This window comes from Pristiophorus japonicus, chromosome 13 (assembly GCF_044704955.1).
Source record: "Pristiophorus japonicus isolate sPriJap1 chromosome 13, sPriJap1.hap1, whole genome shotgun sequence".
NCBI classification, from domain to species: domain Eukaryota; kingdom Metazoa; phylum Chordata; class Chondrichthyes; family Pristiophoridae; genus Pristiophorus; species Pristiophorus japonicus.
Genome location: NC_091989.1, coordinates 80720723 through 80734079, shown reverse-complemented (window position 1 = coordinate 80734079; position 13357 = coordinate 80720723). Strand labels below are relative to the sequence as shown.

The 13357-nt window shown below is 49.8% G+C and overlaps 1 protein-coding gene across 1 annotated transcript in view; it reads left to right on the top strand.

Annotated features, from left to right (window-relative positions):
• LOC139278130 (dynein axonemal heavy chain 3-like) overlaps nucleotides 1–13357 on the top strand; it is a 485560-nt gene that overhangs the window by 390358 nt on the left and 81845 nt on the right. The window contains exons 47-49 of the mRNA XM_070896786.1: nucleotides 4407–4578; nucleotides 8655–8788; nucleotides 8874–9045. Coding sequence (XP_070752887.1) covers nucleotides 4407–4578; nucleotides 8655–8788; nucleotides 8874–9045 — 478 coding nt within the window. The remainder of the gene's footprint in view (nucleotides 1–4406; nucleotides 4579–8654; nucleotides 8789–8873; nucleotides 9046–13357) is intronic.

Below are 13357 nucleotides of genomic sequence, written 5' to 3'. Positions count from 1 at the left end.
ACCAGACTGATTCCCGGGATGGCGGGACTGACATATCAAGAAAGACTGGATCAACTGGGCTTGTATTCACTGGAGTTCAGAAGAATGAGAGGGGATCTCATCGAAACGTTTAAAATTCTGACGGGTTTGGACAGGTTAGATGCAGGAAGAATGTTCCCAATGTTCGGGAAGTCCAGAACCAGGGGTCACAGTCTAAGGATAAGGGGTAAGCCATTTAGGACTGAGATGAGGAGAAACTTCTTCACCCAGAGAGTGGTGAACCTGTGGAATTCTCTACCACAGGAAGTTGTTGAGGCCAATTCACTAAATATATTCAAAAAGGAGTTAAATGTAGTCCTTACTACTAGGGGGATCAAGGGGTATGGCGAGAAAGCAGGAATGGGGTACTGAAGTTGCATGTTCAGTCATGAACTCATTGAATGGCGGTGCAGGCTCGAAGGTCCAAATGGCCTACTCCTGCAACTATTTTCTATGTTTCTATGTTTCTATGTTTCAATGTTACCCACTACCAAAGGATAACGAGCTTTTTGCTATGCTGGCGGGAGGAAAGACGTTTATGAAGCTGGACTTGACCTTGGCCTACATGATGCAGGAGCTGGAGGAGTAATTGAAGGGCCTCTCCTGCATCAACACGCACAAAGGTCTCTTCATTTATAACAGATGCGCATTTGGAATTCGATCAGCCACAGCGATATTCCAGAGAAACATGGAAAGTTTACTGAAGTCGGTCCCGCCACGGTGGTCTTCCAGGACGACATCTTGTTTACAGGTCGGGACACAATCGAGAATCTGCAGAACCTGGAGGAGGTTCTAAGTTGACTCAACCGCGTGGGGCTCAGGTTGAAACGCTCGAAGTGCGTTTTCCTGGCGCCTGAAGTGGAGTTCCTGGGGAGGAGGATCACGGCGGACGGCATCAGGCCCACCAGTTCGAAGATGGAGGCAATCGAGAACGCAACAAGGCCGCAGAACGTGATGGAGCTGCGGTCGTTTCTAGAACTTCTGAACTACTTTGGTATCTTATTACCGGGTCTCAGCACACTGTTAGAACCATTGCATGCCTTACTGCGTAAAGGGGACAAATGGGTTTGGGGCAAAAGCCAAGAAAATGCCTTTGTAAAAGCTAGAAAATTGTTATGCTCAAACAAATTGCTTGTGTTGTATGTAAGCATTTGGTACTAGCATGTGATGCGTTGTCATATGGAGTCGGGTGTGTATTGCAACAAGCTAATGAATCTGGGAAATTGCAACCGGTTGCTTATGCATCCAGAAGTCTGTCTAAGGCTGAGAGAGCCTACAGCATGATTGAAAAAGAAGTGTTAGCGTGTGTCTATGGGGTAAAGAAAATGCATCAATATCTGTTTGGGCTAAAATTTTAATTGGAAATGGACCATAAGCCACTAATATCCCTGTTTTCCTGTTGCCCGGGGGTGGGCAACGGCAGCCCGCAGATCTAGCCATGGTTATGGAAGCATTCGAGTGTGAGCAATCGCCCGTCACAGCCCAACAGATTAGAACCTGGATGAGCCAGGACCCCTTACTGTCCCGAGTAAAAAATGGTGTGCTTCACAGGAGCTGGTCCAGTGTCCCAATGGAAATGCAGGAAGAGATAAAGCCGTACCAGTGGCGCAATAATGAAATGTCTATACAGGCAGGCTGCCTTCTGTGGGGCAATCGGGTAATGGTCCCCAAGAAGGGCAGAGACACTTTCATCAGTGACCTCCACAGTACCCATCCAGGCATCGTAATGATGAAATCGATAGCCAAATCCCACATGTGTTGGCCCGGTATCGATGCAAACTTAGAGTCCTGCGTGCACAGATGTAACACATGTTCGCAGTTAAGTAATGCACCCAGGGAGGCACCACTTAGTTTATGGTCTTGGCCCTCCAAATCGTGGTCCAGGGTCCATGTCGACAATGCAGGCCCATTTTTGGGTAAAATATTCCTTGTGGTTGTAGATGCGTACTCCAAATGGATTGAATGTGAGATAATGTCGGCAAGCACGTCCGCTGCCACCACTGAAAGCCTACGGGCCATGTTTGCCACGCACGGACTACCTGATGTCCTTGTGAGCGACAATGGGCCATTTTGTAGCAGTGACGAGTTCAAAGAGTTCATGACCTGTAACGGGATCAAACATGTTACATCTGCCCCGTTCAAACCAGCATCCAATGGTCAGGCAGAGAGAGCAGTGCAAACTATCAAGCAGGGCTTGAAGAGGGTAACTGAACGCTCACTGCAGACTCACCTATCCAGAGTTCTGCTTAGCTACCACACGAGACCCCACTCGCTCACTGGGATTCCACCTGCTGAACTGCTCATGAAAAGGGCACTTAAGACAAGGCTCTCGTTAGTTCACCCTGATCTACATGAACAGGTAGAGAGCAGGCGGCTTCAACAAAGTGCATACCATGATAGCGCAAATATGTCACGCGAAATTGAAATCAATGATCCTGTATTTGTATTGAATTATGAACAAGGTCCTAAGTGGCTTCCCGGCACTGTTGTGGCCAAAGAGGGGAGCAGGGTGTTTCAGGTCAAACTTTCAAATGGACTCATCTACAGGAAACACTTGGACCAAATCAAACTCAGATTCACGGACTATCCTGAGCAACCCACCTTGGACCCTACCTTCTTTGACCACCCAACACACACACCAGTGGCAACCACCACAGTTGTCCATGAAGCAGAACCCTTCACCCACAGCAGCCCAGCAGGACTCACCACACCAGGCAGCCCAGCAAGGCCAGCTGTATAGTAGCCCAGCGAGGGCCCAACAAACGATTCACCAAAACCAGCATTTGCACCGAGACGATCAACCAGGGCAAGAAAGGCTCCAGATCGACTCACCTTGTAAATAGTTACACTGTTGACTTTGGGCAGGGGGAGTGTTGTACAGCTACCAGAGGGCTCATCCCCTGGAATCTCAAGGGATCCCACAATACTTTGGGAGCACAGGTACTTAAGGAGGCCTCACAGGCTGCAGAGGTACTCTGGAGACCTGCAATAAAAGACTAAGGTCACACTTTACTTTGAGCTCACAGTATCCAGTCAGACTCTTTATTCATATACAACAGTTCACTTGTTTGATTCCAGAGATGAGGAGGTTGACTTATGAAGATAGGTTGAGTAGGTTGGGCCTATACACATTGGAGTTCAGATCAATGAGAAGTGATCTTATCGAAATATGTAAGATAATGAGGGGGCTCGACAAGGTGGATGCAGAGAGGATATTTCCACTCATAGGGGAAACTAAAACTAGGGGGCATAGTCTCAGAATAAGGGGCCACCCATTTAAAACTGAGATGAGGAGAAATTCTTCTCTCAGAGGGTTGTAAATCTGTGGAATTCTCTGCCCCAGGGAGCTGTGGAGGCTGGGTCATTGAATATATTTAAGGTAGAGATGGACAGATTTTTGAGCGAAAGGGAGTCAAGGGTTATGGGGAGCGGGCGGGGAAGTAGAGCTGAGTCCATGATCAGATCAGCCATGATCGTATTGAAGGGTGCAGCAGGCTCGAGGGACCGTACGGCCTACTCCTGCTCCTATTTCTTATGTTCTTTGTAAGTCATGTGGCCTCCTGAGCCTGCTCCGCCATTCAATAAGATCATGGCTGAACTTCTAAATCAACTCCGTTTTCCTGCCCGATCCCTATTCATATTCAGTTTTCCATATAATGTGGTGTCTGAATGCAACTAATATGATGTGGAGCCAGAATTCTAAGCCGGTCTCCACTCACTGTGACGATCTGGAGCGGGATCGAACTCTGCACCTTCTGACTCAGGGGCGGGAACATTACCACAAACCGAAAGGCTTGCTCCACCTTCACACTGAGACTCGGAGGCCGAGGTCGCTGGGATGGAGAGCAATGTATGACAAATGACTGCCTTAAGCTATCTTGTCCCGCCATCCGGTATTCCCTCCCGAAACCCCCAGCCACCCAAATAAACTGTCACTAATTATGGTAAATTACACAATCTATGGAATCTTCCAACAAACAAATGTGCAAGCCCTTAATTGAGGAAAGAATGAAGGGATCCATGGTTGTTATATGAGTGGGATGGAGGCAGGAGGAGGACGGAGGTTGTAGGGGGACGGGGATCGGAGGGTGAGGGGGATTGGAGGGTGAGGGGGATTGGAGGGGGAGGGGGGTCGGAGGGGGAGGGGGTCAGAGGGGGAGGGGAGTCGGAGGGGGAGGGGTCGGAGGGGGAGGGGGTCAGAGGGGGAGGGAAGTAGGAGGGGGAGGAGTCAGAGGGGGAGGGGGGCGGGAGTAGGAGGGGGATTGGGGTTGGGCAGTTTGCCAGAAACACCTGAGTGAGCAGGATGGGAGCTTGTTGTCTTCCTTTGGTTATTGCTCTGTTTCGCTTGGCTGGTGTAACGCCCCCTCACTGCCTCGTATTGTTTTCAGGCTGAAGCTGGAGCGTGCTGAGAAGCTGATCAATGGCCTTGGAGGGGAGAAGGAACGCTGGACTGATATTGCAGAACATCTGGAAGACACATACCAGAATATTATTGGCGATGTATTACTGAGTGCCAGTGTGGTGGCCTATCTCGGCCCCTTCACCCCAGAGTTCCGACAGGTGAGGCAAGGCTCTTCAGTGCAACTGAAACGTTTAATATCATTCAATGTGTGACTGATAACAGAATAAGGAACAATGTTTGGCTTCCACTTACTGCTGCATTTGTGGAATATTACCCTGCTTTATTATCTTGGCTACTTGGGCAGTCAATCAAATCATTCCAGCAGCAAAAATGAAGCAGCTTACAGCACAGAAGGAGGCCATTCGGCCCATCGTGCCTGTGCAAGTCCGACCAAAGTGATGGTTGTTGGCCACTGTTCAGTGCTGTCTGGCCCGTGGCCTTCCATTACATGGGGACTAGCATGAGGGAAAGGCTAGTCCTTTCCTATCCCTATCCAGAAGTAATTGAGAAGGTAGCATTGCTTGCTGGATGAATTTGAAAGGTCTGGTAATAGTTAATGACCTGATGTAAATATTAGTGAGATGCACACGCAAGGCGGGAGTTTCCTGACTCTGCCCGAGGAGGGTCAGGGTGAGACCTCCGTCCACTATCCTCACCTGACAGGGACCCTCGACCTACTCTCCTCCTTGGGCCCCATTCAATACGCAGGGCACGCTCCCGGTGAGATCTGTGCTGCCCAAGAGGAAGCCCACTGCTGTCAGAGGGGAGGAAGGTGCAGTGGGGTTGAAGAGGGATCCCCACCGCAGCTCTCAAAGAGGTGGAGGTGGTTTCCAAAGGTCTCAGGTGCCCGAAGATCAAAGGGCCTGGCACTGAACCACTGCCTCCAGGCCACTGCTCCATTCCTGGCAGTGCCGCGGGGCCGGGCAGGTCGGGGCGGCGCAAGACGGAGGGAGTTGGGCGGGGTGGGGCTGGGCGGAGGGAGTTGGGCGGGGTGTGGCTGGGCGGAGGGAGTTGGGCGGGGTGGAGCTGGGCGGAGGGAGTTGGGCGGGGTGGGGCTGTGTGGAGGGAGTTGGGCGGGGTGGGGAGGGGCGGACGGAGTTGCGCAGGATGGGCTGGGGGGGGGAAGGGAGTTGGGCGGGGTGGGGCAGAGGGAGTTGGGCGGGGTGGGGCTGGGTGGAGGGAGTTGGGCGGGGTGGGGCGGGGCGGACGGAGTTGGGCGGGGTGGGGCTGGGCGGAGGGAGTTGGGCGGGGTGGGTCTGGGCGGAGGGAGTGGGGTGGGGCTGGGCGGAGGGAGTTGGGCGGGGTGGGGCTGGGTGGAGGGAGCGGGGCGGAGGGAGTTGGGCCGGGTGGGGCGGGGCGGACGGGGCTGCACAGGCAGGTGGCAGTGTGGAGTCGGGCAGCTTTCCAGGCCGTCTGTCCCCCGGCAGGAGGGGAAGGAACAGTTAGCTGCCTCCCCAGGTAGGCTAGGCCGAGGAAAACACACGGCAGGGCAGGAATCCAATGGCAGGCCCGCCGGACAACTTCCTTCATTCCCAACAACAGGGGTGATGGGTCAACGGGCCTTGCAGCGAGTTGGACAAGGGGCAGCAGAGTTTTGGATGAGCTCAAGTTTACGGAGAGTAGAATGTGGGAGGCCGGCCAGGGGAGTATTGGAATAGTCAAGACTAGAGGTAACAGAGGCATGGATGAGGGCTTCAGCAGCAGATGAGCTGAGGCCGGGGTAGAATCGGGCGATGTTACAGAGGTTGAAGTCGGCGGTCTTGGACTTTAAGGGAATCAAAAGATATGGGCAGGAAAGTGTAGTTGAGGTAAAAGATCAGCCATGATATTATTGAATGGTGGATTAGGCTCGAGGGGCCCAATGGCCTACTCCTGCTCCTATTTCCTATAAGTCGGAAGTTCAGCTCAGGGTCAAGTAGGACACCAGGATTGCGAACAAACTGGATCAGTTAAAGAGAAATGGATGGAGTCGATGGATCGGGAATGGAGTTTGTGGCAGAGGGGAAACCGCAGGCTTTAGTCTTCCCAATTGAAGGAAATTATAGCTCATTCAGGACTAGAAGTCGTCAAAGCAGTCTGACAACACAGAGGCAGTGGAGGGGTGGAGAGAGGTGGTGGTGAGATAGAGCTGGGTGCCATAAGCATTCATGTGGAACCTAACCCCGTGCTGGGGCATTCACCCACTTTCTACCCTCATTTCCCGAGTTGTGACACTGCAGCCACTCTGCCAACCAGGAATGATATCGATTTTTAATTTAAATTGTGCTCGCTGACTTACATTGGCTCCCGGTTAAACAATGCCTTGATTTCAAAATCCCCATCCTTGTTTTCAAATCCCACCATGGCCTCGCCCCTCACTATCTCTGTAATTTCCTCCAGCCCCACAATAACTCGAGATGTCTGCACTCCTCAAATTCTGCCCTCTTGAGCATCCCTGATTGTAATCACTCAACCATTGGTGGCTGTGCCTTCAGCTGCCTGGGCCCCAAGCTCTGGAACTCCCTGCCTAAACCTCTCCGCCTCTCTACCTCTCTTTCCTCCTTCAAGACGCTCCTTAAAACCTACCTCTTTGACCAAGCTTTTGGTCACCTGCGCTAATTTCTTCTTACGGTGTCAAATTTATTTATTTTGTCTTAGAACACTTCTGTGAAGCGCCTTAGAAATATAGAAACATAGAAAATAGGTGCAGGAATAGGCCATTTGGCCCTTCGAGCCAGCACCACCATTCAATAAGATCATGGCTGATCATTCCCTCAATACCCCTTTCCTGCTTTTTCTCCATACCCCTTGATCCCCTTAGCCGCAAGGGCCATATCTAACTCCCTCTTGAATATATCCAATGAACTGGCATCAACAACTCTCTGCGGCAGGGAATTCCACAGGTTAACAACTCTCTGAGTGAAGAAGTTTCTCCTCATTTCAGTCCTAAATGGCTTACCCCTTATCCTAAGACTGTGTTCCCTGGTTCTGGACTTCCCCAACATCGGGAACATTCTACCCGCATCTAACCTGTCCAGTCCCGTCAGAATCTTATACGTTTCTATGAGATCCCCTCTCATCCTTCTAAACTCCAGTGAATAAAGGCCCAGTTGATCCAGTCTTTCCTCATATGACAGTCCAGCCATCCCTGGAATTAGTCTGGTGAACCTTCGCTGCACTCCCTCAATAGCAAGAACGTTCTTCCTCAGATTAGGAGACCAAAACTGAACACAATATTTCAGGTGAGGCCTCACTAAGGCCTGTACAACCACAGTAAGACCTCCCTGCTCCTATACTCAAATCCCCTAGCTATGAAGGCCAACATACCATTTGCCTTCTTCACCGCCTGCTGTACCTGCATGCCAACTTTCAATGACTGATGAACCATGACACCCAGGTCTCGTTGCACCTCCCTTTTTCTAATCAGCCGCCTTTCAGATAATATTCTGCCTTCGTGTTTTTGCCCCCAAAATGGATCCACATTATACTGTATCTGCCGTGCATTTGCCCACTCACCTAACCTGTCCAAGTCACCCTGCAGCCTCTTAGCGTCCTCCTCACAGCTCACACCGCCACCTAGTTTAGTGTCATCTGCAAACTTGGAGATATTACACTCAATTCCTACATCTAAATCGTTAAGGTATATTGTAACTAGTGACTGCCTGCCATTCTGAAAAGGACCCGTTTATCCCGACTCTCTGCTTCGTGTCTGCCAACCAGTTCTCTATCCACGCCAGTACATTACCCCCATTACCATGTGCTTTGATTTTGCACACCAATCTCTTGTGCGGGACCTTGTCAAAAGCCTTTTGAAAGTCCACTATGTTAAAGGCGCTATATAAATTCAAGTTGTTGTTGTAAATAGACCCTTTGGTGGGTCATCATCATCATAGGCAGTCCCTCGAATCGAGGATGACTTGCTTCCATGTCAAAAAGTTCACAGGTGTTCCAATGAAGGAACTAATATTCCAGATCCTGAACTACATCCTGAAGGGTGGAAGATGCCTGTGTGTGGATTCTTTTAAAGTGGGGTGGCCGTTTCACACCAGCCACCACACGGGCTTCACAGAGCGAGGTCTTGGTCCAGTGGCAAGGATTAACCAAGACAACTGGAGACCTGCTCTGCTGCACGGACCTAGTGGTGTGTATATGACACATAGCTGCACATGGGCACTGCTTAAATCGGTGCTCAGCTGCAGGAAATGCATCTGGCCAAGGTTTCACATGTTGTGTTGCTGTTGTCCCTCTATGGCAGGACGTGCTGAAGGAATGGTTGAGTATGTGCAAGCAGAAACGAATCCCAGTGTCCGACATCTTCTCCCTGTCGAATACCTTGGGGGAGCCGGTGAACATCATGGAGTGGCAACTGCACGGACTGCCGCGGGACATGTAAGTATTTCCTTCCCGATCGCTCTGACAGGACGTTGAGAATGAAGTGGTGCGAAAATCTCATGCAACGTTCCTGTCCACTCAGATTCTCGGTGGACAACGCCATCATCGTCACCTGGGCCCAGCGCTGGCCGCTCATGATCGACCCGCAGGGCCAGGCTAACAAGTGGGTCAGAAACTTGGAGAAGTCCAACAAGCTGCACATCTGCAAGCTCACCGAGTCTGACTGCATCCGTACCCTGGGCAACTCCATCCAGGTAATATTTCTGAAAACTCTAGGTCTGGCCAAAGGTCTCTTACAGCTCAGCCTTTCTCCCGATATGAGAGCCCTGTGCCTGTGGGGAGAGGAGTTTCCACCGTCGTTGAGTAGCCTGGGCTTCGACTCATTGGAATTCAGAAGAATGAGAGGTGATCTTATTGAAACATATAAGATTTTGAAGGGGCTTGACAAGGTGGATGCAGAGAGGATGTTTCCACTGATGGGGGAGACTAGAACTAGGGAGCATAATCTTAGAATAAGGGGTCGCCCATTTAAAACTGAGATGAGGAGAAATTTCTTCTCTCAGAGGGTTGTGGATCTGTGGAATTCGCTGCTTCAGAGAGCTGTGGAAGCTGGGACATTGAATAAATTTAAGATAGAAATAGACAGTTTCTTAACCGATAAGGGGATAAGGGGTTATGGGGAGTGGGCAGGGAAGTGGACCTGAGTCCATGATCGGATCAGCCATGATATTAAATGGCGGAGCAGGCTCGAGGGGCTGTATGGCCTACTCCTGCTCCTATTTCTTATGTTCTTATGTGCTCCTGGTACTGCTCACTCCGCACCCTGGCATGGCCTCATGCTGGAATCAGCCTGAGGCAGGAGCGTGACGGCAGCTGGTCACCAGCACCAGGGCTCCTCGGCCTGAAGATCATTCCGCAGTGGGAGGTGGCCAATTTAAAAATCTTTCACTGCTTCTCTGTCTTCAGTTGTCCCCCTTATGTTTGTTACAAACTGAAGCTTAACTCGAGTACAAAGTAAGTGCAAAGGGCTGGATTTTGGGTCGTCTATAGCCCCAGTTAGCAGCCAGAGGAGGCGTTAATGGGAGCATGAGAGCTTAGCGACCGGGAGCGCAGCATTTAGCGCCCTGACGGGAAATTCATTAGATGCTCACCAAGGGCGCTAACCGCTAGCATTTGGCTGTTGACGATCACTCCGATCCTGACCTATTCCTGGTGCAACGTTCACGCTTGCGCCCCGGTCGGTACATTCAGTGCGTGTGCCTCATTGAATGCCTGCCAATACAATGTCTGGGAACACAGTTGGTCCAGGCTTGCAGAGTTGTGAACTGGTGGCTAATTAAAGGGATGAGGAAGGGCTTCTCTCAGAGGTCACAGTCAGTGCAACGTTTACACACAGCACGGTGCGTGAGCCTCCCAGTTTGCAGCGGCCGACAGTCATAACAGCACAGCTTGGAAACAAGTGATGTTGAAAACTTTAATGGGTGCATTACTATGCGACGCCTTTAAGACTCGGCTTTTCCCGGGATCGCAATCGGAGATAGGATTGCATGCGGAATGGATTGATTAAATTTAGCGGCGACATTTCCGTTAGCACCCCCAGGTCACGTGTGCAACGGCTGATTTTGCGGCACCTTCAGCTCCTCACCCAATCCCGACAAATTTCTCAGCGGGAGGCGCAAACATTTTCAAGGCGCTAAAATTACCGCTCCGCCTGGCTTGCCGCCCCAACTGAGGCGCGACCCAATTTCTCCCCCAGAGTATCTGAGATACTGGATCTCTGGATAACAGTAAACCACTTCAGTACACACACTAAATAGCACGGGATCATACCATACTATCTCCAACTGACAGTGAACACCACATTGACAGACCATGTGCGTCAAATTTAGTAAGTAATATTAAACAGCACCAAAAGCAAAAACAACAGATTTGTCTCGATTGCAACACCATTTAATTGCAGTATCTACTTGAAAACAAGAATAGCTCTTGAAGTCTTAGCGGTTTGTTTCAGTATGATTGGAACATATGTGATTATGTAACTGGACCAATAATCCAGAGGCCTGGACTAATGATCCCGAGACAGGAGTTCAAATCCCACCACGGCAGCTGGAGAATTTAAATTCAGTTAATTAAATAAATCTGAAATAAAAAGCAAGTGTCGGTAATGGTGACCATGCAACTACCAGATTGTGTTTAAAAATCCATTTGGTTCACTAATGTCCCTTTAGGGAAGGAAACCTGCCGTCCTTACCCGGTCTGGCCTACATGTGACTCCAGACCCACAGCAATGTGGCTGACTCTTAACTGCCTTCTGAAATGGCCCAGCAAGACACTCAGTTGTACCAAACCTCTATGACAAAGTCAGCACCGTGGGAGCACCTTCACCACACGGACTACAGCAGTTCAAGCAGGTGGCTCACCTTCTCAAGGACAATGAGGGATGGGCAATAAATGCCGGCCTTGCCAGCGACGCTCACATCCCAGGAACTAATAATTAATGAGCAAGTGGTTAGTCGTCATGCTCCAGCTGCACTGACCCCAGCTCCACCATCAAAGTACCCCATAATATCCACTGCCAGCCTCATTGCAGTTTGTGGAACATTAGTATTTAATTGATCAAGTTGTATCATGCCAGATACGAGACTCCCTAAGCAAATGCTTTATGAGGAGCTCCTTCATGGTAAACGAGCCAAAGGAGGACAGCGGAAACGTTATAAGGACACCCTCAAAGCCTCCCTGGTAAAGTGCGACATCACCACTGATACTTGGGAGACCCTGGCCGCAGACCGTCCAAGGTGGAGAAAGTCCATCCGGGAGGGCGTTGAGCTTTTTGAGTCTCGACGCAAGGAGCATGAAGAGGCCAGGCGCAGGCAGCGGAAGGAGCGCGCAGCAAACCAGTCCCACCGACCCCTTCCTCCAACGAATGTCTGTCCCACCTGTAACAGGGTCTGTGGCTCTCGTATTGGACTGTTCAGCAATCAAACAACTCACTTTGGGAGTGGAAGCAAGTCTTCCTCGATTCCGAGGGACTGCCTATGATGATGATGATGATGTATAAAACACGGCAAACAATGAATTCATTTTGTTTGATGATTTTTTTTAACCACTTGTGCCTCACAGTCATGGGTGCATTCTGGGTTCCACGAGGGCAGGGTGTAAGCTACAATTGCCATGATGTGGTTCTGTCACAGGCTCCTGTCTCTGCGGGGCCTAAGGGCAAGACAACTTGGATTTCCAGGGTTTCAACTCAGTCTGCACATCTAATCAGAGTGTCGCATCAATTGACCTAATGATCAGCAAGCTACAAAGAGAGCTGGTGTGGGGCGGACAAGGTCACATGTCACACTGGTACAATGGGGTCAAGGTGAGGAGTAGAGGGAGCCCCACACTGTATCTCAGAACCAGGAAATGTTCCATTCCCCATCTTATCACCCTGCACCTTAATAAAAGAAAAGAAAAACTTGCATTTATATAGCGCCTGACGTCCCAAAGCGCTTTATAGCCAATGAAGTACTTTCTGAAGTGTAGTCACTGTTGTAATGTGGGAAATAAGTAGAGCGAATCGAACAAAAACAGGGTTCCCCAACAAATAATGTGTGTACATGACACACTAAAGCCAAGAATTATCGGGGTAGATGGGTGATAGCGAGTCAGCAGCCTGTTTTACATCCTCCCCATTTTTGTTTCCGTGATAAATTACTGAATTGTTTGCTGAGGATAATGGAATGTAGATTGATGCGACCGAAAGGCACATAAGCAAATACAAAGGAGGTGGGCTGGTACATGGAAAGCTCTTGGGTATGCACGTACCCATAGGACATCACAGCTTAAAGTGTCTGGCACATCTCAAGGGCGTTAAATCTCAAAGTGAACTTCACCCCTCAAAGTCTGTGTGGAGCAGAGGTAGTGAAACACTATTACATCAATGACTGATTTTACCAAATTTCCCATTGACTAGGTATGAAGACTTACATTCGCTAAACAGGTAAGAACATTTACCAATCAGCAAATAGCAAAGTCAACAAAGTTCAGCATTAAATCACACTTTTTCTCAAACCCAGATATCCAGAAACAACAATTAGCACAAAACCAAACAATCAAATCACTCAAACAGCTTTCAAACTGCTTTTGGCTGCCATTTTGTATCCCTCACTTAGATACGTCCAGCTAAAATAACACTTGCAACACAATAAATGACACAAACATATCCATTAAATGAGACACTTCCCCGTTAGAAACGCCTGCAAGAAGCTTTCCTACACAGGCCTATCTTGCTCTCCAAAGCCTAGGAATTGGATTCTGCTTCAATTGCAACGGTTGAAAATCTCACGTGGACCTTGCGTGATGAGGAAGGCGCAACTCTTGTGAACGCCAAGCATTTCCTGGCTGTGAGATACAGTGTAGAGCTCCCTCTGCTCTGTACCAACAACCCCAACCCTAACCCTTGACCCTGAAAGTAAAGCAACCTCCGCCATCATACCAGTGTGAAATGTGACATTCTTCTTTCCCCACTGGCCACACCAGCTCTCTTTGTAGCTTGTTCAAAATGTGCTCCATTGATGCTGT